This window comes from Microcaecilia unicolor, chromosome 4 (assembly GCF_901765095.1).
Source record: "Microcaecilia unicolor chromosome 4, aMicUni1.1, whole genome shotgun sequence".
Lineage (NCBI taxonomy): Eukaryota > Metazoa > Chordata > Amphibia > Gymnophiona > Siphonopidae > Microcaecilia > Microcaecilia unicolor.
In genome coordinates, this window is record NC_044034.1 from 197,509,767 (window position 1) to 197,535,068 (window position 25,302).

The 25,302-nt window shown below is 44.5% G+C and overlaps 1 protein-coding gene across 1 annotated transcript in view; it reads left to right on the forward strand.

The window, feature by feature from the left end:
- The window catches only part of SPTY2D1 (SPT2 chromatin protein domain containing 1), a 281,070-nt gene that overhangs the window by 220,976 nt on the left and 34,792 nt on the right, over positions 1-25,302 (forward strand). Inside the window, exons 4-5 of the mRNA XM_030201111.1 lie at positions 14,865-15,024; positions 23,908-23,985. Coding sequence (XP_030056971.1) covers positions 14,865-15,024; positions 23,908-23,985 — 238 coding nt within the window. The remainder of the gene's footprint in view (positions 1-14,864; positions 15,025-23,907; positions 23,986-25,302) is intronic.

Here is a 25,302-nt window from a genome sequence, read left to right on the forward strand (position 1 = left end):
ACTGTGGATTAAAAACTAGTTAAAAGAAAACAGAGAGGGTTAAATGGTCAGTATTCTCAATGAAGAAGGGTAGATAGTAGGGTTTCCCAGGGGTTTGGGCTGGGACTGCTGCTTTTTAGCATATTTATAAATGATCTAGAGACAGAAATAACTAGTGAGGTAATTAAATTTGCTTATGACACAAAGTTATTCAAAGTTGTTAAATTGCAAGAGGATTGTGAAAAATTGCAAGAGGACCTTATGAGACTGGGAATCCAAATGGTAGATAATGTTTAATGTGAGCAACTGCAAAGTGATGCATGTAGGAAAGAAGAACCCAAACTATAGCTACATGATGCAAGGTTCTACATTAGGAGTCACTGCCCAGGAAAAAGATCTAGAATGTTAGAAATTATTCGGAAACAAATGGAAAACAAAAATGAGAATGTTATAATGCCTTTGTATTGCTCCTCACACCTAGAATACTGCGTGCAATTCTGGTCACCGCATCTCAAAAAAGATATAGCAGAATTAGAAAAGGTACAGAGAAGGGTGACAAAAATTATAAAGGGGATGGGACAACTTCCCTATGAGGAAAGGCTAAAGCAGTTGGAGCTCTTCTGCATAGAAAAGAGATGGCTGAGGGTGTTACAAGAAATGATTTATTTTGGGGAAAATAGCTCTAGAGCAACTCGCTTATAATTTAAGAGCAGGTGCTGTATTTATAAGTTTTAGGATATTAATTTCTCCACCATTCACCAAAGGTGATAATTGCAATAAATTGAATAGATTAAGTATATACTCAGAACACAAAGAGACCGTATTTTTAGCTTCAAAAAGATTGATTTAATATACAATTGCACACGAGAGGTAGGTTTTAAGAGATCTTTACAGGTAATCTGTGCATAAAATAGAACAAAGTAGCAGGTAGGTTAACTTACAAGTCCTTGTTACAAGCATGCTGTGGTCCAGCTGATTGATGAGCACATGTTTCAGGAGCAAGGCATCAGCAGACCCCAAGAGGAGGCAGGTTCCAAGAGGAGGAGGCAGTTGATGAGAATCTGACTCTTGGGAAACAGCTTGTCCTTTTATATCTTGCAAGCTGCAGGAGGATATGCCATGTGGATCTTTGTCCTGGTTTCCACACGACCCTTGGGCATTTGCAAAGCATTGTGGTATCTTGGTCTCATGTCTGCACACGACCCCTGAGTCCTGGTCTCATGTCTTATGACATCACGAGACTTGCTGTCTGGCAAATGGTCTTTTGATGTCCTGTTCAGTCTCTGGGGCAGATACACATTACAAGTCCTTCCTTTCTGCACATGTCTGGAAGCTGATGGGAGGGGCAGGTATACCTTTGACAAGCAAATGTCCTGTTTATGCTTCCTCTGAGTTCTTTGTTTTATTCAGGTGCCCACCTTAGTCCATCTTTTGTTAGGTGGGAGGGCAGAGGAAGCTCTTTTGTGTTTGTGTTTGTACTTAACTATCCCTGCTATCAGAAGTTCCCAGAAAAAGGAATGGAGAGAGAGGGGCTTGAAATGAACCTATTCTCTCTTCCGCAGTGTCAAATATATATTTTTAAAAGATACACAAATATATTGGTGTATATATAATCCAGCAAATATGCTACATATTTCAGTAATAAACTGATACTATTACATTCCCTCTCTTGGCTCCGAGTGAAAATAAATTTTTAATATATTGGAATGAGGAGCCATAAAATGAACTATAAAAGCTAAAATTATAAAAACAACTCTAACCTAGTACAGTAGCATAATTTCAAAAGAACAATAGCAAAGGTACTGAACTGTTTACATGGGCATGTGTACTGGAAGAGGTGAATCTTTTAATAATGGACATTGAACAGACTGGACCGTGCAGGTATTTTCCTGCCGTCATCTACTATGTCACATCACTATGAATCTTGGAATATGTCCTTAGCTGGAATATGACTGTTATAAAGCAAAAAGACTCATCATTATTACTTTTGTTTGCTCATGACTTACATTTAGGTAGCTAGGGTTAAGTTTTCTGTGGTCAGTTTCATTAGGCTTCCATTCAGTCAGGTGGCAGAGTATGGCTTTGCTCTGGTTTAAAATAGGATTGCAAGTACACTTTATATGACTTCAGCCACAGAAGTGCCATTTTGCTCTATTTCCAGAGACCATCTCTTTTTGTGTCACCTGCTCAGGGGCATAGGCTGCTCCCAAGTTTGTGCCACAGGATATCTTACCCAGTACGCTAGCCAAATCAATAGCATGAGAGTGCGCAATTGACCAATTTACCACTGCAATGGGATGGACCAATCTATTCAGTCATATTTTCAGCGTTTGACATTCCAAGGAAAAATATTCTATGAATGTTTCCTAACACTGTGAATGTTTCCCTATATTCTCTATTTCAGAGGCTAACTGAGGTATTCACATCAGTGATCTAATACATAAGCAAGAGTGTAAATGTGGAGCTATTATACTACTGTTTCATTAGAAACAAGAAAGACATATGTATGCAATTATAATAATTTCCTAGGTTACTATTACACACAAAATAATTATTCTATCAATCCTATGCAATAATATTTACTTAATCATTGACCAAATTAAAAAAAACAGAGTCATGGTATAGTGCCATGAACTACCTTTCAGAGAGAAACTTTTTATTTTTCAGAGAGAAACCTTTTATGGGTAATGAGTGTGGTAAAAGGTTACCATATCTATCTGCTTTAGCAGTGTTTAATGCAGCAAATTAATAGACAATACTCATGTGTTTAATGTTGTAAAGAATTTAGAAAAGATATGTTAATTTTGCTTTGCACACAGCCAATATTTCATTCCAGAGAGAGCATTTTGCACGTACTGGCTGTGATGTATAATAAACTAAAAAAGGTCAGAAACATTCCCTGTACTGATTGTACCTGATAGATCATGTAAAGAGAAACCTTTGCTCATAATTTCAAATATACACATGTGAATATATATCCTTAGACAGCAATTGGTAGAACTTAATATATGTCTGTAGCCATAGCTCCAATAATAGTGAACATGGTTTTCTTTTCTATAGCTAGTCTGCCAGTGAAAATGGTCTCTTTTTTTTTTCTTTCTTGGACAATGTGAACTAATGGAGGGACTGTTAGTAGGGAGGGTCTATTAATGTCTGCTTATAGTTTCTTGGGTACCCCATAACATAAAACAAACATGTAACATGGAGACCACATGACAAACAAAGAACTCTATTAGGCCTTTAGGTCTCCGATCGTCCATTCCAGATCCAGGATTGAGCTTAACCTGCACGTAGAACACAAAAAGCACAGAAGCAACGTACGCTGCATCCATCTTGGATTTGCCAAAGCATTTTCATTCATTTAGAACTAAGCAACAATTAGCAAAATTAATAAAGCACGAAAAGTGTCACCTGCGGCATCCATTTGGATTACCACAGCCGTTTCATTTACTATCTCATAAGTAGAACAGCATAGATCTATTCATTTAAAAATGTAGAAGAGGCATAGATCTATTTTAAAATGTAGAACAGGTATCTGAGATAGCCATATATATATATTAGTTACTAGCACCATTAAAAATATTAATATCTCATAAGTGGAACAGGATCACTATTTCATTAGAACTTGAACTCTGAAAAAGACAGAAAGACACTTTCACATTAATTTTAGCAGGTCACATGGCTGGTTCTGGTGGGGGGATCCCTCTCTTGTTCACAGTTCCTTCCCATAATCTTAGACCATTGTATGCGAGCAGCGTGCAGTGCAGACAGGCTTTATTTTCTTAAGCTTTAGTTTCTTTTCTATAAAAATAAGCATATCTTGTTAATTCACATTAAAGCACAATATTACGTTTCAGCTCCAGCGGGAGTTACCTATTATAAGGAGGCATTTTTAAAACTTCTTACCCAGTATTTTAGTTTCAACTCCAGTGGGAGTCACTCATCAGAAAAAAAAAAAGACATTTCTAAATCCTTAAACAATATTCTATAGGTACATCTATTTCTCAAACATACTATAGTCACAATAGAAGCTACATCTTTAAATCTTAATATTGCAGAGAGACATTATTAAATCTTAAACATTCAAAATAACAATAGAAGCTACATTTAAAATTTTTAGAACAATAGAAGATACATTTTAAATCAAAAGAACAATAAAAGCTACATTTTAAATTCTTATCAGGGTTACAAAGGGTTTATAATAAAAACTTTTTCTATTTTCCTGTCACCGCAGAAGCCCACATGAGCGCTCGGGACACCTAGTGTTACTTGGAAAAACAATCAGGTGTACTTCTTTAGCTGAGATATGTGTACCCATTTTGTCTTTCCCTGTGGAAAGCTGATCTGATATACCACTGGGGATATACGGTTGGATACTGTATAAGGGCCATTCCATCCTGCAGAGAGGACATGGTCCCGTTTTCCCTTGAAGAGCTTACGGTACATTACCTGAGAACCTACTTCAAAGAGGGAGCTGATAGCGGAATGTAGACTTTTAGATTGAGCTGCTTTCTCCAGGGCTTGAGTGACTCTGGCTTGCAGAGTGGTTTTATCCTCTACTAGTTGTTTGATATATTGTACAAAAGTAGGGTCTGTCTCATCATCATTTGGGTCCTGATTGATATAGTCACTAGAAATTAGGAGTGGCATAGTGTGTCCGAACAGTATCTGATAAGGGGTTACATGTGAATTCAGGCGGGATGTACTGCGTATGGATGCTAGTATCAAAGGCAATTTCTGAGCCCAATCTTTACCTGTCGAATTTACAACTTTTCTGAGGGCCTCTTTTATGGTCCTGTTCATTCTCTCTACCTGCCCAGAACTCTGTGGGTGATATGGAACATGAAGCTTGTGTTTTATATTTAGGGCTTGTAACAGGACTGTGAAAATCTCACCCACAAATGCTGGTCCACGATCTGAGTCGATGATTTGAGGAGTGCCAAACCTGCAAATTACCTCAGAGAACAGTTTATTAGCAGCAGTCTGTGCAGTATGATTTTTACAAGGAAATGCTTCCACCCAGCCACTAAAAGCATCAACAATAACTAGAAGGTATTTGTATCCCTCTCTGGTCACTGGTAAATTGTCTATGAAATCAATTTGTAACCGGTGCCAGGGTCCTACCCTTCTCTGATGTAAAAGTGGTGTTGGTTTAGTCTGTCCTGCTTTAACTTGTGCACATTGTAGGCAGCCGCCTACCCAATCCTCCACTTCCTTTCTCATTCCTGGCCATGATGCCATGGCTTTAAGGCGACTGAGGGTTCCTTCTACTCCCTCATGCAAATATGAGTGGGCTAAACAAATCAGCTCTTGTCTAAATATTTGATCTGGTATATGCTCAGAAGTATCTTTACCAGATCTAGTGACAGCAGAAATCTGAGAAGCCAACATGTCTACCTGATGGTTAAAAGAAGCTTCAAGGGAATGGTGGGGGTCCTGGTGTGATTTAACATGACGTATCATTAATTTACCTGGATGACACTGTAACCAATTCCCAATCCATTTCCACAATTGTCCTTGCTGCAAGGGCTTGCCATCAGCAGTGCAGAAATCATTACGAGACCACTGACTCAGCCACCCTAAACAGGCTTGTACTACATAATCACTATCGCTGTATATCATTAAAGGGTGCGTTATGAGGCACTCATGAGATATATTAGTGTCTATATGTGGACATGTGTGAGTCAATACAGCCTGGACAGCTAATACTTCTGCGTTCTGAGCTGAGGAATGACTATCAGATTTACCTTTTAGGACTTCCTGGTCTATGCTGAGGGCTGCATACTGAGTATATCGTATACCTTTGTCCCAAAAGGAGGACCCATCCGTAAACCAAATGTTTCTAGGTGGTACTAAAGTCTTAGCCTCCTCTACAGGGGGCGCTGAGGGACATTGCAGGGGAGATTGCAGATTCTCTTGATAAGGGCAAGAGTGATTGGACCCAGTTTCAATCAGTGCATGGGCTAAAAGGCTTGGACTTTTCTGGATTTCAAATTGAACCCTTTTGTTCATTAAAACTAGAGTCCATTGTGCTAGTCTTGTGTTTGAAATGTGTGAGCCAGTAAGGGCACCTGAAATTATATACTTGAGGGGAGTGTGACCTGAGCAAATAGAGATTTGGGCCTCTCCACAGAGATGCTTGAATGTCTGAACTGCCCAAACAGCAGCTAGACATCCTCTTTCACATTCAGTGTACCTGCTCTCCACATCAGTCAGTTTACGTGATTCATATGCCACAGGGCAAAGTTTTCCCTGTTGATTACGCTGGAGAAGGACCGCAGCTAAAGCAGTCTCAGTTGTGGCTAACTTGATGGTGAAGCTTTTAGCAGGGTCTGGATATATTAGTGCTGGAGCCTGTGCTGCTGCAGTTTTCAATCTAGACAGTCCTCTCTCATGCTCTTCAGTCCATTCCCAGTGACTTTTCTTTTTCAGGAGCCTATACAGGGGGCTTGCAATATTAGAGTACTGATAAATATAGGAGCGGAGGAAGTTGAACCCCCCTAACAGGACTCGCAAGGAATGGACATCGTGGGGAGCTGGTGCTTCCAGCAAGGCACGTACCTTACGGGTATCAGCTTGCCTCCCATCATTTCCCACTATGGTCCCTAGATACTGAACTGACTGTTGGACCAATTGAGCTTTACCCAGATTCACCTTGAAACCTGTTTCCTGAATTAAAGCAAGGACTCTTTCTGTGCGACCCTGAACTTCCTCTCTGTCAGAACCCACAATCAAAATGTCATCTACATATGAATGAACATATTTTCTATCCTGGACCCCCAACTTTTCTAGCATCTGTGTAACATGGAGGTGGCACAGGGTAGGGGAATTATGAAACCCTTGAGGAAGGCGGGTGAATGTGTATTGCTTGTCCTGAAATGTAAATGCGAATCTGTCTTGGCTTTCTGGATGAAGCTGAATAGCAAAGAAGCAGTTTGCCAAGTCTATTACAGAAAACCACTTACTCTCTGGGGTGATGGAGCTTAAGATATCTAGTGCAGAGGCAACAATAGGGGCTATAGTTTGTGTACCTTTGTTAATCTTTCGGTAGTCCACTGTGAGGCGCCAGTTTATGCCATCAACCTTCTTTACAGGCCAAAGAGCTGAGTTGAAAGGAGATTGGGTTTCTCTAATTACTCCCTGTTTCATGAGATCTGATATAACACCCTGAAGTGCAGGGATTGCTTCCCTAGGATAGGGATACTGTTTCTGTGGTGGTACAGATTCTCCCTTAACTTTCACAGAAGATTTTATTTTCCCGCAGTCAGTGGCACTAGTGGTCCAGAGGTCTGGGAAAAGTTCTTTCCACCTGCTCTGCTCTGCTTCTGGCATTATCCCTGCTATTTTCTGCCACTTTGGTTTATAATACGGATCAATTTGTTTCTGCCACTCATAGTGAGGGCATTTCCATAGTATCTGATTACATAGATCCACTACCATGTTGTTTTTGTGTAGAAAATCAGAGCCTATTATCACTTCAGTGGATGTGTCAGGGCACTGCACTACTGTGGTATGAAATGTATCATCTCCTATTTTAAACTGTACATCTCCATACTGGTACCCCCTTTTGGTGTCTCCTGCAAAGGTGGACAGATTTATTGGCCCTATGGGATGTGATCCTGCAGGTATAAAGCTAGTGAGTGTTACGGCGGCACCAGTGTCCACTAATGCCAAAACTTTCCTGTGTCCTTGTCCAACCCACATCAGAGGTCTGCCCCCTGGGTCCCACTGCAGTTTGCAGAGTGGGGTCCACTGTGCATCCTCCGATTCAGGCCGGACCCCTTATCCTAGGCTTCTAATGGAGGGGCTGATGGGGCTACCATGTGTGTTAGTGACAGACAGGCGGCTATGGCTTCTTCCTTTTCAGAGGGGGGCTCTTCCCTGTTTCCTGAGAGAACCTGCAGCGCCCGCACGGTAAGAACATCAAGGGGTTGTTGGTCCCAGTATGCCATGTTCTCACCATGAGTTTTTAAAATGCTAACCGCTTGCCTGCGAGTTTCATTACCTACATATAGAGGAGCGGATTTTTTTCTTAAAGGTTTACCTTTATGGGAGCTTCGGTCAGAATGCAGCCCAGGTGGTACATTCTTGGGTTGGGGAGCTGGATGCCGTGAGGGGGCCTGGGGGGCCTGCTCTTGGTATGGAGCTAGATCAGGGTATAAAGTGGGTACAGCTGCCGCCACTGGATGTACTGCATAAGGCTGATACCTTTGTACATTTTTGGCCTTCAAGCACAAATCCCTAGCAGAGGCCCAAGATCAGAGAGCTCTTGCAATAGTAGGATGCATGCCCTGACAAATTTCTCTCAACCTCTCATCATCTACTTTTACATCTAGTAGATCTCCTGGGATCTGCCTTCTGGAATCTCTTCCTTCCACTTCCCCTGTCATAATTAGTAAAATAATTGCCCTCCTTACATAATCTTCAATACCCTCATTTTTGCCCTGCTGGACATATGTATTTAAGATCTTGAACGTTCTCATGCCAAAGGATACACTCGCAGCGATTGCCAAATTTAGCAAAGAGAAACCCCTTTGTCTTGCCAATTGAATAGCTCCCTCCTGCAAATTCAGGTTTGATACAGAGACGGATCACTTTAATTAATTCCTCTGTATCAATCCTCCCTTCCTGTTCTAATTTCCATAATGCCACACAAGCTTGGGGGAACTTGTCAGGGTCTATCTTGCCTATTTGTCTGGCTATCACTTATATATCTGTCTGTGAGAGGGGCTGGGAACTGATCGTCTGGATGAGTCCACCCGGTAGCTGTCTAGCCTCAGATACTTTTAACACGGCTGAAACAGGCATGGCTGTGGCTGTATTTGGAGGGGCACATGGAAGGCCTGAGATAGCTGATATCTGCACATGAGAATCCTGTATTTTTTCAGTGTTGTTCTCACCTATAGGGGACGTCTGCAGTATTAGCTCTCTGGTTAGTTGTTTTAGGCCTGGGACCTGATTTGCTTGCATTTCTAAAGCTAAAATTTGGGTTTTCATTTGATTTTCCTGAGCTTGCTGATGTTCTATCTGCTGCCTAGAAGAGTCCAATTGATAATTTAAGCACCTATTCATTGTGATCAAGAAATCCTTTTCTGTGCCTACCTGCTTGCATTCTTTCTCTTTAGCTAGTAATTTGTCGTTCAATTCTGCATGCTCTTTTAAGGCTTTCTCACACATGGCCCACATTAACCAAGTGCATGCAGAAATTCTCTTGCTCCCTTCCTTAATTGAATATAAATTACAATATTTTTCGAATTTGCTCTCCATATCAGAGATGCTACTAATGTCCTCCACTACGCTAGGGGTCCATGGATTGGGGCCCGAGGATTCTATGCATCGCTTAAGCAAAGTGGGGTTATGTACACCTAGAATAGTGTGTTTCTCTGTGTGTATGTCTTCCTCAGAATTATCCGCAAAATTAGTTTTTATTTTATGCCAGAGCATGCCTAAAATTTTTGTTATACAGTACATAAGGTACATAATTGCGTAAGTACTTAAGTATTGGCACGCTGGCAGGGACCAAATGTCCATTACGCGCAACATCTTAAGTAGTGCCCTGAAAACCTTATCAATTTATCAATCAGAAATTTAATTAATGAAACCTGATACTCAGTTCTCTATAAAGCAACAAAATACAAAAATATAATTTAAGAACACTGCTACCGTATTCTACTCGCACAGAATACCTGCCCCCGTTCGCCACCAATTAATATGTTACAAGAAATGATTTATTTTGGGGAAAATAGCTCTAGAGCAACTCGCCACTGCTTATAATTTAAGAGCAGGTGCTGTATTTATAAGTTTTAGGATATTAATTTCTCCACCAATCACCAAAGGTGATAATTGCAATAAATTGAATAGATTAAGTATATACTCAGAACACAAAGAGACCGTATTTTTAGCTTCAAAAAGATTGATTTAATATACAATTGCACACGAGAGGTAGGTTTTAAGAGATCTTTACAGGTAATCTGTGCATAAAATAGAACAAAGTAGCAGGTAGGTTAACTTACAAGTCCTTGTTACAAGCATGCTGTGGTCCAGCTGATTGATGAGCACATGTTTCAGGAGCAAGGCATCAGCAGACCCCAAGAGGAGGCAGGTTCCAAGAGGAGGAGGCAGTTGATGAGAATCTGACTCTTGGGAAACAGCTTGTCCTTTTATATCTTGCAAGCTGCAGGAGGATATTCCATGTGGATCTTTGTCCTGGTTTCCACACGACCCTTGGGCATTTGCAAAGCATTGTGGTATCTTGGTCTCATGTCTGCACACGACCCCTGAGTCCTGGTCTCATGTCTTATGACATCACGAGACTTGCTGTCTGGCAAATGGTCTTTTGATGTCCTGTTCAGTCTCTGGGGCAGATACACATTACAAGTCCTTCCTTTCTGCACATGTCTGGAAGCTGATGGGAGGGGCAGGTATACCTTTGACAAGCAAATGTCCTGTTTATGCTTCCTCTGAGTTCTTTGTTTTATTCAGGTGCCCACCTTAGTCCATCTTTTGTTAGGTGGGAGGGCAGAGGAAGCTCTTTTGTGTTTAAGTGTTTGTACTTAACTATCCCTGCTATCAGAAGTTCCCAGAAAAAGGAATGGAGAGAGAGGGACTTGAAATGAACCTATTCTCTCTTCTGCAGTGTCAAATATATATTTTTAAAAGATACACAAATATATTGGTGTATATATAATCCAGCAAATATGCTACATATTTCAGTAATAAACTGATACCATTACAAGGGGAGCTATGATAGAGAACATAACATAAGAATAACCATACTGGGTCAGACCAATAGTCCATCTAACCCAGTATCCTGTTTCCAACAGTGACCAAGTACCTGGCAGAAACCCAAATAGTAGCAACATTCCATGCTACCAATCCCAGGGCAAGCAGTGGCTTCCCTATGTCTGCCCAGCATCTGCTATTGAGACAGACTTCTATGGTCTTTGCCTTGATCAAGGCTGAATATACTTGGATGGGCTGGAGTGGAGCTTTTCAGGGGCTATGACAACAACTTCAGAAATTTTAGAACAAGGACAGTGCCGGGCAGACTTACAATCTATGTCGTTAAAAAGGCAAGGATAAGTCAAGATCAGGTATACATATGATATATCACTTCATACCATGTAATGAGTTTGTCTTGGGCAGACTGGATGAACCATGCTGGTCTTTATCTGCTGCCATCTACTATGTTACTGTATGTTCCTGTTTGTTTTAAAAGTGTTTCCATGGAGTGTTCCCTAGTCTTTGTAGTTTTTGAAAGAGTAAAAAATCGATTCACTTCTACTCGTTCTACACCACTCAGGATTTTGTGGACCTCAATCTTATCTCCCCTCAGCTGTCTTTCTTTTCCAAGCTGAATAGCCCTAACCTCTTCATCCTTTCCTCATATGAGAGGAGTTCCATCGCCTTTATCATTTTGGTTGCTCTTCTTTGAACCTTTTCTAATTCCACTATATCTTTTTTGAGATACGGCAACCAGAACTGAATCCAATACTCAGGGTGAGGTCGCACCATGGAGCAAAAGAGGCATTATAGTATTCTTGGTCTTATTTACCATCCCTTTCCTAATAATTCCTAGCATCCTCTTTGCTTTTTTTGGCCGCCGCTGCTGCACACTAGGCAGATTTCAGCATATTGTCTACAGTCACAAAAAGAAAGGGAAACAGCATACAAATATAAACAAGAACACGGGGAAAGCAAACACTGGGCCTTCAGGATTGAGAAAAATGTAGTCCTTTATTCTGACAATGACCCAAATCCTCCACCCAGCAGCTTCACTTCGTGCCTCCTAGTCCCTATATGTTTGGAGAGAGTAAGCAAGCGATTCACATCCACCCATTCAACTCCAACTCAGGGGCCGACGTTTGTGGTTGCAACGTTTGCTTTAGACCGGTCTCGAATGCACAAAGGGGTTTTGTTTGGCATTAACCATATGCCATAGCAGCTACTGAGAATCCCATGCAAATATATTACGAGCTCATTAGTATTATAATGAGCATTCCATGTGATGCACATAAAGGAGTGCCTGTCAGTGAGGAGCCCTCCACATTCATGCTGGCAACTCCAGGGCTGACCCCCTGTCCAGTTCCTTTCTCTCTTCAGCTTCTGCCTCCCAATCACCCCTTGGCCTGGTGCAGGGAGCCCACCCTTCCTTCCGGTGCTCTGCTGACCTCACTCGAGCTCCCTACTGCCGTCCAAAGTGGTTATGCAGTTCCTCGCACCACTGCAGGAGCTCCGAAGTTTTGTTTTCATGAGTGCATGAGTTCTTCCCCCGCCCGCCCCCCCCCCCCCCCAATGTCCTGGAAACTCCTATTCTGCCCATGTGTTGGGCACTTCCAGGGGCTGATACAAAATGGTTGTCATTAAATTTCCGTTCGTCTCGTTTGTGCATTGGTCATTGTTCATGACTCGGTAAGTTCACCCGTAGCTGCTGTTTTTAATGGTGACCTTTGTGCATTGGCCCTTCAGTATTTTATAAATATCTATCATGTCTCCCCTCAACCTCCTTGGTCCCAAACCAAAGAGCCCCAGCCTTCCCCCATAGGGAAGTCGTCCCATCCCCTTTATCACTTCTGCCACCCTTCTCTACACCCTTTCCAATTCTGCTACAATCTTCCTCAGGTTTGTCAACCAAAATTGCAAGCAGTGCTCCAAATACCATCATGGAGCGATAAGCAGTGCTCCAGGCAGTGGTGTGCTGGTAAATTTTTAACAGGCTCTCTCCCCGGTCCACCTCAGCACCCCCCCCCCCCCACCGTCCACCTCTGCGCACCCCCCCCCCATCCACCTCTGCGCCCCCCCAAAATTGCAGAGCTGGCTATAGCGGGGGAGGGGGGCAATGCATTACTCTCTCCAGGAAAAAAAATTAAATGATCCCAGGTTCCAATCTAATTCATGTTTAATGTGGGATAAAATGCCATAAATAAGTAAATAAATATAAACTTTTAATGTTGAGCACCTGATTCTCAAAGTGAACATATTCCAAACACTATAATGAAAATAAAATGATTTTTTTTCTACCTTTGTTGTCTGGTGACTGTTTTTCTGATCATGCTGGCCCAGTATCCAATTCTAAGTACATAAGTACATAAGTACATAAGTAGTGCCATACTGGGAAAGACCAAAGGTCCATCTAGCCCAGCATCCTGTCACCGACAGTGGCCAATCCAGGTCAAGGGCACCTGGCACGCTCCCCAAACGTAAAAACATTCCAGACAAGTTATACCTAAAAATGAGGAATTTTTCCAGTCCATTTAATAGCGGTCTATGGACTTGTCCTTTAGGAATCTATCTAACCCCTTTTTAAACTCCGTCAAGCTAACCGCCCGTACCACGTTCTCCGGCAATGAATTCCAGAGTCTAATTACACGTTGGGTGAAGAAAAATTTTCTCCGATTCGTTTTAAATTTACCACACTGTAGCTTCAACTCATGCCCTCTAGTCCTAGTATTTTTGGATAGCGTGAACAGTCGCTTCACATCCACCCGATCCATTCCACTCATTATTTTATACACTTCTATCATATCTCCCCTCAGCCGTCTCTTCTCCAAGCTGAAAAGCCCTAGCCTTCTCAGCCTCTCTTCATAGGAAGAGAATTCTGCTGCTATCTGTCCTCTTAACTCCGTTTCCAGGGCTTCCTTTCCATTTATTTATTTCCTCCTTTCTTCTTCATTTCTGGTCCTCAGCTTCTGCCTAGTTTCTTCATCCATGTGCAGTTTTTCTCCCTTTTCCCTCATCTCATCTCCTTTCTCACTTTTGTCTCCCCTCCATCCATGTCCAGCATTTCTTCTCTCTCCCCTCCTCTCCCCTGCCCTGCATGCACCCATGTGCAGCAGTGACCCTCCTTTCCCCTGCCCTGCATGCACCCATGTCCAGCAGTGTACCCTCCTCTCCCCTGCCCTGCATGCACCCATGTCCAGCAGTGACCCTCCTCTCCCCTGCCCTGCATGCACCCATACCCAGCGACCCTCCTCTGCCCTGCATGCACCCAGATGTCCAGCAGTGACCCTCCTCTCCCCTGCCCTGCATGCACCCATGTCCAGCGACCCCCTCCATCCACCCATGCCCAGCAGCGACTCTCTTTTCCCCCCTGCCACCCCCTCCCGAGCTGTTTTATGAAATTCTTCTTCTCCTCCCTCCCGCCCTCCCGATCCGGTCTCTCACCGCGCGCCTGCTTGTTTTTTAAATTCTTCGCTTCCAGCGCCGAGTCGCCGACTGTCTGAGTCCTCCCTTGCCGATTCGCGCTTCAAAATGGCCGCCGAGACTTCAGCCGAAGTCTCGCGAGGCCGCCTCTGGAAGTCTCGGCGGCCATTTTTAAAGCGGGAGGTGAGGCGGATCCGAAGGGAGGGAGGAGGGAGGGAGAAGAGCCAGAGCCGGCTCGCTATTTGCAACAACCGGCTCTTGCGAGCCGGTGCGAGCCGGCTCCAGCACACCACTGGCTCCAGGTACCAATCCATCATAGAGCGATACAAAGACACAAGCTGATCGTTAGTGTGTGATCACAGCAAGCAAACTGATCCTGGCGGCTGCAAGGAAGCAGCCAGATAAATCTGCTTTGTCAAAAGTGATCAGTAAACAGGAGTATGTTTATTGTATGTCTAAGCTGACAGCATTATGGTGAAATAGACTAAGTACCTTTTTAATAGTCTGGAAGCTATAGCGGGGACTGGACCGCACACAATATTCAAGGGTGTAGTAATGGAATGGAAGGGGTGACCAGTTGTTACGTAGTCTATATGATCTGTAATATGATGAGTTTTAGTGAAGCAGTATACTGAAGATTTATAGTATTTGTTTACTAAATGGAAAAAAAATTTAAATTATTTTTTGATCCTTGACTTTTACCTTTTCTAACCATGATTCTTTGTAATTACTTTTGTGCCCAGGACGTCCTTTGCCCCCTATAACCAGTGCTTACAAACGTAAGATTGAGGATGATGGTGATGAATGGGATTCTGAGATGGATGACTTCATTGATGATGGTGGAGAAAGTCAGGATGAAATATCTAAGCACATACGAGAAATATTTGGCTATGATAAATCCAAGTAAGACAAAAAAAATAGACAAATGTAGTTGCCTATAGGCAAAACAGATTGTTTAAAATCATGTTTGTTGCTTTCTCCTTCTGTGGGTGTGTCCCAATAACTTTTTTGTCATTCATCCAGTTTCATTTCAATTTCTTACACAGTTTCCAGTAACTCCTGGCTCACACTTTTATTGTTTTCCAAGCCCCCCCCCCCCCCTTGCCCTTAGAATTGCTGGAGGTATGGGGGAGGGAGAGGCTTGTATCCAAAAAAAAAAAAAGGTTTATGAGAATACCATGTCTGTCCTGCCCCAGCCCAACTTTATGAGAACACCATGTCTGTCCTGCCCTGGCCCAACAGTTCTAAGATTGTAGTGTCCCATCTACACCAGATTTTCAGTATTTTTGGATCCATGTATACATGTGGACACACCCTGGAAATTAGCTGTCATTAATTCTCTGTGGAGCGAGGAGACCAGGCAAAACCACAGAAGAACAAGTCTTTCCCTTAGCTGCTCTGTGTTCCTACAAGAAACTCAATTCATTTGTCATCTCAGGGAAGTCAAAGCACATTGTGTTGAGTATTTTTAAATCTGTCCTTCCATTGGTTGACAGAGTTTTTTTTGTAAGCTGCTCTCCTGTAGGTTAGTAAATGCAAATCAGTACCAATGGAGCAGATAGAGCATTGTGAAATATTCATACATCTCATTGTAATTTAGCTGGCATTTTCCAGTATGCAGGCAAATTTTTATCTATTTAATGTCTAAAACTAAGGCTTCACTATAACTGTCACAGATCAGTGAACTATGGGTAATTGATATTTAAGAACGGGAAACAGTGGAGATGACAAAAACCAAGACGACCAATGGCCGTCTAAATGGCCTACATCAGGAGTCTGAAACTACGGTAGGAGTAGCAGCCTTATTGTTAGTGCAGCAACCTGAGAACCTGCTTTTGAGTTGAGCGTTTGCAGCTAGTGCAAGTCGTTTAGAAGATATTCATTAAAGGTCATTTGTGCACCATTGGTCGTCTTGGTTTGTATTGTCTCTACTGTTTCCTGTGCTTTCTCCGAGGACAAGCAGGCTGGACATCATCACGCATGGGTCGTCGTCCGCGATGGCCCAGGAGCTCCGTAATTTAAAGAAAAAACTTTAAAAATTTCTAGAAGCAGCGCAACGGGCGCGGGGACAACGCACCGCAGATGCGCGAGTGACTTCCCGTCTGAAATGCCCACGTGCTTCCCTCAGTTTCTTTTTCTCCGCTTCACGAGAGAGGGTTTGTTTTTCGAGCGCTCCTCGCGTTTCTGGCGTTTACGCGCTCCGTTTTGTCCCCTTTTTTGCCTCTTTTGTTTTTTTGTTAAAAAAAAGGCCTTATTTTCATAGGGTTTTACCCCCTTTTCTAAGTTTCCTTTCTCTTCCGATTGCAGCCGCTTTTAGGCTGCCCAGTCGCGCTTCTGTTTCCCTTTTTTGTGCCTTTTTCGGTGGCACCATCGAGTCGTTTGATTTTTCGACTGCTATTTTTCCTCCCATGTCATCGAGGACTCCCAGCAGCTTCAAGCGCTGTTCCCGCTGCAACTGGACCATCTCGTCGACCGACCCCCACGCTTGGTGTCTTCAGTGCCTCGGGCCCAACCATTTACCAGCTTCCTGTAAGCTTTGTAAATTAATGAAAAAGAGGACCCAGGTTGCTCGAAAGGGTCAGCGTGAGAAGCTTTTTCCGGATCGGTCCGGTCCTTCGACGTCGGCATCGACATCGGTACCGAGGTCGGCGGCATCGACTTTGAGGGAAGCGGCATCGAGAGGTCAGGTAATGGCTGCCGAGAGACCACTTCGAGCTGGGAGCAGCGAAGCATCGAGTGGGTCTCCACCCATCTCGAGGCCTACTGCTATGTAGGCCCCCCGGGACCGCCCTGAGTCGGATCCAGCCCTGAGGAGGCCTGAGGATTCCACGTCCTCCTCATCGGTACCGAGGAGTGTCGATGACGGGCATTGGGCGAAGGCTAAGAAGCATCGCCATCGATCTCCTTCCAGTCACGGTACCGAGAGCTCCAGGGAGCCGAGGGATGCGGCACCCGAGAAGCGCTGGCGCCGCGAGGACTGCTCACCCTCCATTCAGGAGGTGCCGATGCGTCGGTCGTCGGCTCTCGATGCTCTTCAGACTCTGGCACCGACTCCTGCTTGTTCCCCACAGCTTGTTCCGATGGCAACCCTCGATGAGTGTCTCCGGGCCATGCTTCCAGGCCTTCTGGAAGGGATGATGCATCCATCTGCCTCGGTACCGGAGGTGCTTGCGCCTCGGGTACCTACTGCTGAGATGGCGTCTGGCCCATCTCCTGCCCGAAGGTCTCCGCCCTCGGTACCGTTTGCGGTGCCTGAGCCGGTTGCCACCCGGGTGGACTCTCCCTTGACGTCAGTGAAGGAAGCTTTGCCGGAGTCCAGGCACGGGTCCACTTCTCAATGCCCTTCACGAGGACATCGATCCTCGAGGTCGAGGCAGGCTTGGGTTCGGGCTGCTCTTCGAGAGCTGTTGTCCGACACCGAAGAGGAGCACTCATGGGGAGAGGAGGAAGACTTCAGATATTTTTCGGAGGAAGATTCTCAGGGGCTTCCATCTGATCCCACTCCACGTATTGAGGTTAGGCAATCTCCACCTGAGTGTCACTCCTTTTCATCTTTTGTGCGGGAAATGTCTAGGGACATTGCTTTTCCTATGGAGGCTGTGGATAAGCCCAGGGCGATGTTCGAGGTCCTGGATTATCCTTCTCCACCAAAAGAGGTTGCAATGGCCCCCTTGCACAATACACTGAGGGAAGTGATGTTGCGAAATTGGTCTTGCCCTCTATCTAACTCAGTGGTCAACAAGAAGTCCGAGTCCCAGTACAGAGTCCACGGTGAGCCTGTGATGGTGAAGGCGCAACTTCCTCACGATTCCGTGGTGGTGGACTCTGCTCTCAGAAGATCCAAGAGTACTAGGGACTATGCCTCAGCGCCCCCGGACAGAGAGTCTAGGACCTTGGATTCTTTTGGGAGGCGTACATATCAGGCTGGAGTGCTCGCGGCCAAAATTCAAACATACCAGCTGTACACCAGCATTCACTTACGGAACTCGATAAAGCAACTGTCTAGTTTGGTTGAAGCTCTTCCTCCCGAGCTTGCCGAACCTTTTTACCAGGTGGTCAGGCAGCAGAAGGCATGTCGCAAATTCCGGGCCAGGGGAGCCTTTGATACTTTTGATGCTGCATCCCGGGTAGCTGCTCAAGGCATCGTGGTGCGCAGACTCTCATGGCTGCGTGTCTTGGACCTGGATTGAAGACCCAGCACCGAATGGTGGATGTTCCTTGCTGGGGGGATAATCTTTTTGGAGAGAAGGTTGAGGATATGGTTGATTCCCTCAAGAAGCACCATGATGCTATGGATTTTGTCGCCTGCCAGACGCCTTCTGCTACTACCTCCTCTTCTAGGAGGTTTTTTGGAGGGAGGAGGAGTGCTCCCTATTCCTCTAATAGGCGTAGGTACACTCCTGCTTCCCGACAACCTGTTTAGGCTTGCCCCCAGCAAGCTCGCTCTCGTCCCCAGCAAGCTCGCTCTCGTCAGCGGCGCACGCCTCAGGCCCCTCCGGCTCCCCAGCAAAAGCAAGGGACGGGCTTTTGACTGGCTCCAGAGCAGCATAGCCGACATCAAAGTGTCTGTACCAGACAATCTACCTGTTGGAGGGAGGCTTATATTTTTTCACCAAAGGTAGCCTCAGATAACCTCCGACAGGTGGGTTCTTCAAATATGCTCTCAATCTGGAATCGAAGCCATCAAATTGCCCACCGGGAGCTCAATCTTTCAGTTCCCAGCACAAGCAGGTACTTGCAGAGGAACTCTCCGCCCTTCTCAGCGCCAATGCGGTCGAGCCCGTTCCACCCGGGCAAGAAGGGTTGGGATTCTATTCCAGGTACTTCCTTGTGGAAAAGAAAACAGGGGGGATGCGCCCCATCCTAGACCTAAGGGCCCTGAACAAATTCCTAGTCTAAGAAAACAGGGGGGATGCGTCTCATCCTAGACCTAAGGGCCCTGAACAAATTCCTAGTCTGAGAAAAGTTCAGGATGCTTTCCATGGGCACCCTTCTTCCCATGATTCAGGAAAACGATTGGCTATGCTCTCTGGACTTAAAGGACGCCTACACTCACATTTCGGTGCTTCCAGATCACAGGCAGTACCTTCGATTTTGTCTGGGAACTCAGCATTTTCAGTACTGCGTACTGCCCTTTGGTCTCGCATGCTCACCCAGAGTATTCACAAAGTGCTTGGCAGTTGTTGCAGCATCGCTACGCAGACTGGGAGTGCATGTGTTCCCTTATCTCGACGATTGGCTGGTAAAGAACACCTCGGAGGCAGGGGCTCTATGATCCATGCAGATTATTATTCAACTCCTCGAACTACTGGGGTTTGTCATCAACTATCCCATCTGATTCCCGTGCAGAAATTGGAATTCATAGGAGCTCTGTTGAACACACAGACGTCTCGAGCTTATTTTCCCCAGGCATGGGCGGACAACCTTCTGGCCCTCGTGTCCTCAGCTCGAGCATCCCAACAGATCACAGCTCGGCAGATGTTGAGACTTCGGGGCCATGAGGCCTCCACAGTTCATGTGACCCCCCATGGCACATCTACACATGAGCAGCTCAGTGGACCCTAGCTTCCCAGTGGTGTCAAGCTACGGGGGATCTAGAGGATGTCATCCATCTTTCCACCGAATTTTGCAATTCCCTTCACTGGTGGACCATTCGCTTCAATCTGATCTTGGGACGCCAATTCCAAATTCCTCAGCCGCAAAAAGTGCTGACGACGGATGCATCCCTTCTGGGGTGGGGAGCTCATGTGGATGGGCTCCACACTCAAGGAGTTTGGTCCTTCCAGGAAACGCATCTTCAGATCAACCTCTTGGAATTGCGAGCGATCTGGAATGCCCTAAAGACTTTCAGAGATCGGCTGTCCAACCACATTATTCTCATTCAGACAGACAATCAGGTTGCTATGTATTACACAAACAAGCAGGGGGGCACCGGATCTTGCCCTCTGTGTCAGGAAACTGTCAGAACGTGGCTTTGGGCGAGTCAGCACGGCATGCTTCTGCAGGCCACTTATCTGGCAGGTGTAAACAACGGCCTGGCCGTCAGGTTGAGCAGGATCATGCAAACTCACGAGTGGTCTCTGAACACGGACGTTGTCTGCAAGATCTTTCGAGCGTGGGACACCCCCTCGGTGGATCTTTTTGTCACTCAGTACAATCACAAAGTTCCTCAATTCTGTTCTAGGCTTCAGGCCCACAACAGGCTAGCATCAGATGCCTTTCTCCTTCATTGGAGGACGGGTCTCCTGTGTGCGTATCCTCCCATTCCTTTAGTGGGGAAAACTCTGCTGAAACTCAGGCAAGACCGCGGAACCATGATTCTGATAGCACCTTTCTGGCCTCGTCAGATTTGGTTCCCTCTTCTTCTGGACTTGTCCTCCGAAGAGCCGTGGAAATTGGACTGTTTTCCGACTCTCATCACTCAGAACGAGGGGTTGCTTCTACATCCCAGCCTCCAGTCTCTGGCTCTCAAGGCTTGGATGTTGAGAGCTTAGAAGTTGTCTCTTTAGGCCTCTCAGATGGTGTCTCCCGAGTCTTGCTTGCTTTCAGGAAAGATTCCACGAAAAGGAGTTATGGTTTTAAATGGAGGAGGTTTGCCGTCTGGTGTGACAGCAAGGCCCTAGACCCTTTCTCTTGTCCTACACGGACCCTGCTTGAGTACCTTCTACACTTATCGGAGTCTGGTCTTAAGACTAACTCAGTAAGAGTTCACCTTAGTGCAGTCAGTGCTTATCATCAGCGTGTAGAAGGTCAGCCTATCTCTGGACAGCCTTTAGTTTTTCGTTTTATGAGAGGTTTGCTTTTGTCAAAGCCCCCTGTCAAACCTCCACCAGTGTCATGGGATCTCAATGTCGTTCTCACACAGCTGATGAAACCTCCTTTTGAGCCACTGAATTCCTGCCATCTGAAGTACTTGACCTGGAAGGTCATTTTCTTGGTGGCTGTTACTTCAGCTCGTAGAGTCAGTGAGCTCCAAGCCCTACTACTACTGCTATTTAGCATTTCTATAGCGCTACAAGGCGTACGCAGCGCTGCCCTGGTAGTTCATGCTCCCTACATTAAATTTCATCATAACAGGGTAGTCCTCCGCACTCATCCTAAGTTCCTGCCGAAGGTGGTGTCGGAGTTCCATCTGAACCAGTCTTGCCAACATTTTTTCCCCATCCGCATACCCGCCCTGGTGAGGACAAGTTGTATACCTTGGACTGTAAGAGAGCATTGGCATTTTACGTGGAGCGGACGAAGCCCTATGGACAGTCCGCCCAGTTCTTTGTTTCTTTTGATCCCAACAGGATGGGGGTTGCCATCGGAAAACGCACAATCTCTAATTGGCTAGCAGATTGCATTTCCTTCACTTACGCCCAAGCTGGGTTGACTTTGAAGGGCCATGTCATGACTCATAATGTCAGAGCCATGGTTGTGTCAGTGGCTTATCTAAAGTCAGCTTCTATTGAAGAGATTTGCAAGGCTGCAACGTGGTCATCAGTCCACACATTCACATCTCACTACTGCCTTCAGCAGGATACCCGACGCAACAGTCGGTTTGGGCAATCGGTGTTACAGAATCTGTTTGGGGTTAGAATCCAACTCCACCCTCCTAGGCCCCTTTCTGTTCTGTTCCAGGCTGCACGCTCACTTAGTTGTGTTTGTTTTCAGGTCAATCTCAGTTATGTCCTCGCCGTTGCGAGGCCCAGTTGACCATTTTTCATTGTTTTGAGTGAGCCTGGGTGCTAGGGATACCCAATGTGTGATGATGTCCAACCTGCTTGTCCACGGAGAAAATGAAGATACTTACCTGTAGCAGGTATTCTCCGAGGACAGCAGGCTGCAGATCATCACAACCCTCCCTCCTCCCCTTTGGAGTTGTTCTTCTTGTTTGCTTTTTATATAACTGAGGGAAGCTTACGGGGGTCGCGGGCGGGAAGTCACTCGCGCATGCGCAGTGCGTTGTCCCCACGCCCGTCGAGCTGCTTCTATAAGTTTTTAAAGTTTTTTTTCTTTAAATTCCGGAGCTCTTGGGTTGTCGTCCGCGTGATGATGTCCAGCCTGCTGTCATCGGAGAATACCTACTACAGGTAAGTATCTTCATTTTCCTGCGAAGTGTGGAGTTTTGTTCTTCTGTTTCTTTTGGCAGTTGATATTTTAACTCAAAGCAATGCACATAAATTTGAAATATATAAAACTTCTCTGTCTGAATAAATTCTAGGTGGTAAATATTACCATTTCATGTTGAGTATTTCCAACCACAAATGCTGCTGTTCTGTTAGAATACAAGGTTGTTGTTTTTTTTTAAAGCCCTGTAGTCTTGCTCCATCCAGTGAGGCTTGTTGAAACTGTAAGATCTCAGAAAACAAAGCTAGCATTGTAAAGCTGAGAAAATGATCTTGCAATATTACACAGGCCTTCCTAACCTGTCTGTGGTTAGGTTGTAATTCTGGTCATAGGAGGTTGGTTAATAGGGGCAATTGTTCAGTATAGGAGAGATTGGCAACCATTCTCTGTATAGAATGTTGAAAAGCGAGGTTTCGCAGTGATAGAAGCAATCCAGGTCGGGCAAACAAAATTCTGCATATTCATCTGTCAATATAGATCCATCTTTCAGTTTGCAGCACCCAGAGAGCAATCAAGTTTCATCATTGTTCAATAGAACAGATGGCCAGACTTCAGGTAGATGTACTCCTGGGTCCAAGGTCAACTACAGCGTATGGCCTATGATCGTAGATTATTACCACAATGAAAAGTTAATGGCTTAGGACTCATTTGAGGGTGGTTCTAATTGAGCCAGAAGCATAAAGGAAGAAAACATTTTATAAATATTTGCTTGGAATTCAGAAGACAAAGGCCAGTTTTCAAAGTAACTTTTATCTCATAAATCTGCTGAGAATTGCCCACTCTCAAATGCAGGTAAAACTGTGTTCTTGCGCAACACAGGTACTTGTAGCCACATTAAGATGAGACATTCCCAAGGGCGTGTTTAGATTGGAAGGTTGGGAGAGGGTAGAAATCCGGTATATAAAAATTACATTTTCAAATTTGCATACATTCTTTTCCAGCAAAATTCTGCTTACACAAAAGTGAACTTTATACATATGACAAATTTCAAAACACAAGTGCACAGGTACTAAATCTTTGTGGGATGATTGCTTTTTGGATGAACAGCCATTGTGGAAGAAAGGCAGGAGAGGGGAGATATGATGGAGAAGTTTAAATACCTCCATGGTATACATGTACAGGAGGTGAGTCTCTTTCAGGTAAAAGGAAGCTCTGGAATGAGGAGGGTGGGGCATAGGATTGAAGGTGAAAGAGGATAGACTCAGAAGTAACCTACTTCACAGAAAGGGTGTTGAATTCATGAAACGGCCTTCCAGTGGAGGTGATAACTGTATCTGAATTCAAGAAGGTGTGGGAAAGGTACATAAGCTCTCTAAGGGAGAAGTAGATGACATGGGCAGACTGGATAGGCCATGTCAGCTTTCATTTTTTTATGTTTCTATAGAACAGATTCTCATCCCTTACACTGAAGAGGGGTCATGAGTTAAGAAATATCTTCCCTCAGTTTTGAATAACAAGGAAAATATGTTAAATATTCACCAAGCATGAATTTGTTAGTTCTTTGTACAGTATATATGAAACAGGCTAGAATATGGCTTGCAGACAGGCCATCAAACTTGTGAAACACATGGGCGAGAATGTAATTTTTTTTTTAATGTGGTTTTATTCCGAGTTTCCATTGTCTGATTTGCATCCTCATATGCTGAGTGACAATATTGGATTTGTATTTTTCAGATACAAAGATGAGAGTGACTATGCACTACGTTATATGGAGACCAGCTGGAAAGATCAGCAGAAGGAGGAATCTAGGAGGTATATTTGAGCACGGAGATTTTGCATCTGAGATTTGGAAGGGGGTGAGATAGGAGGTTTGGAACTATGGTCTTACAGTGAACATCTGGACTGGCCACCTGGATTGAGAGGACAAATAGAGGGCATAATATTTGCAGCCTGTTTTATAAAGACATGTAGACATTTGAAGGGCCCTTTTACCAAACTGCGATAAAAAGTGGCCTTAGTGCATCTTTACACACGTCATGATAAGGCCATTTTTACCGCATGTGTAAAATGGCAGAATTTCTACTTTTTTCTATTAGCTCACATGCTAATTTTCCCACTAGCGTATGAGACGCTACCGCTACTTATTTTGTAGGTGGTAAGGACTCGTACGCTAACCACGTACTAGTAGGTTAGTGCGCTACAGTGTAGCTGTACTAACCGATTAGTGCAGAACTCGCCTCCTCTATGCCCCTAGAGCTACAGCCGATGTCTAAATTACTGCGAGATGTCTGAGCATACTCCACGGTAAGGCATTTTAAGCTGCGCTGCTTAAAATGCCTTACCGTGGAGTGTGCTCAGACATCTCGCAGTAATTTAGACATCGGCTTTAGCTCTAGGGGCATAGAGGAGTGAATTCCACTGGTGTAGAGGATCAGTGGGGAGAGGCTGGTACAGAGCAACCAATTTATTTAGGTACTAAGGTGCTAATAGCTTATGGTTCTCATTTTCAAAGCACATAGGCTTATAAAGTTATGTATTAATCTATGTAAATTTGTAAGTCTATGTGCTTTAAAAATGTGCCTCTGGCGTTTAGGGAGGTAGAATATCCAGTAGGTTTGCTTTAGTGCACACTATGATAGGAATTTAACAGTTTATATATTGCCAGTTTTGAGCAATTCGGGACAAGGCAATGAACAATTTAAAAACAATTTTATACAATCAAAAAAATTAGTATAGCACCGAGTTCAAACTGCACATTAAGCAATCTAGTGTATTAGAAAATAGGAATTGAAACCATTTCAGAACCTCTGGTAGTTCCCTCTTCAGAGCAGAGTTGGTTCTAAAGGGTAGGAGTTACCACTGAAAAGGCCTTAGTTCTAATTCTGCCATGTTTTCAAGAACTTGGGTGGGAGGGTTGGTTCTAAGCATTTGTATTAGATCTGTTATTAGGAAAGGTATGGAAAACAGGTGTGAGGATGTTATAATGCCATTGTATCGCTCCATGTTGCGTCCGCACCTTGAGTATTGTGTTCAATTCTGGTCACCGCATCTCAAGAAAGATATAGTAGAATTGGAAACGGTGCAGCGAAGGGCGACTAAAATGATAGCGGGGATGGGACGACTTCCCTA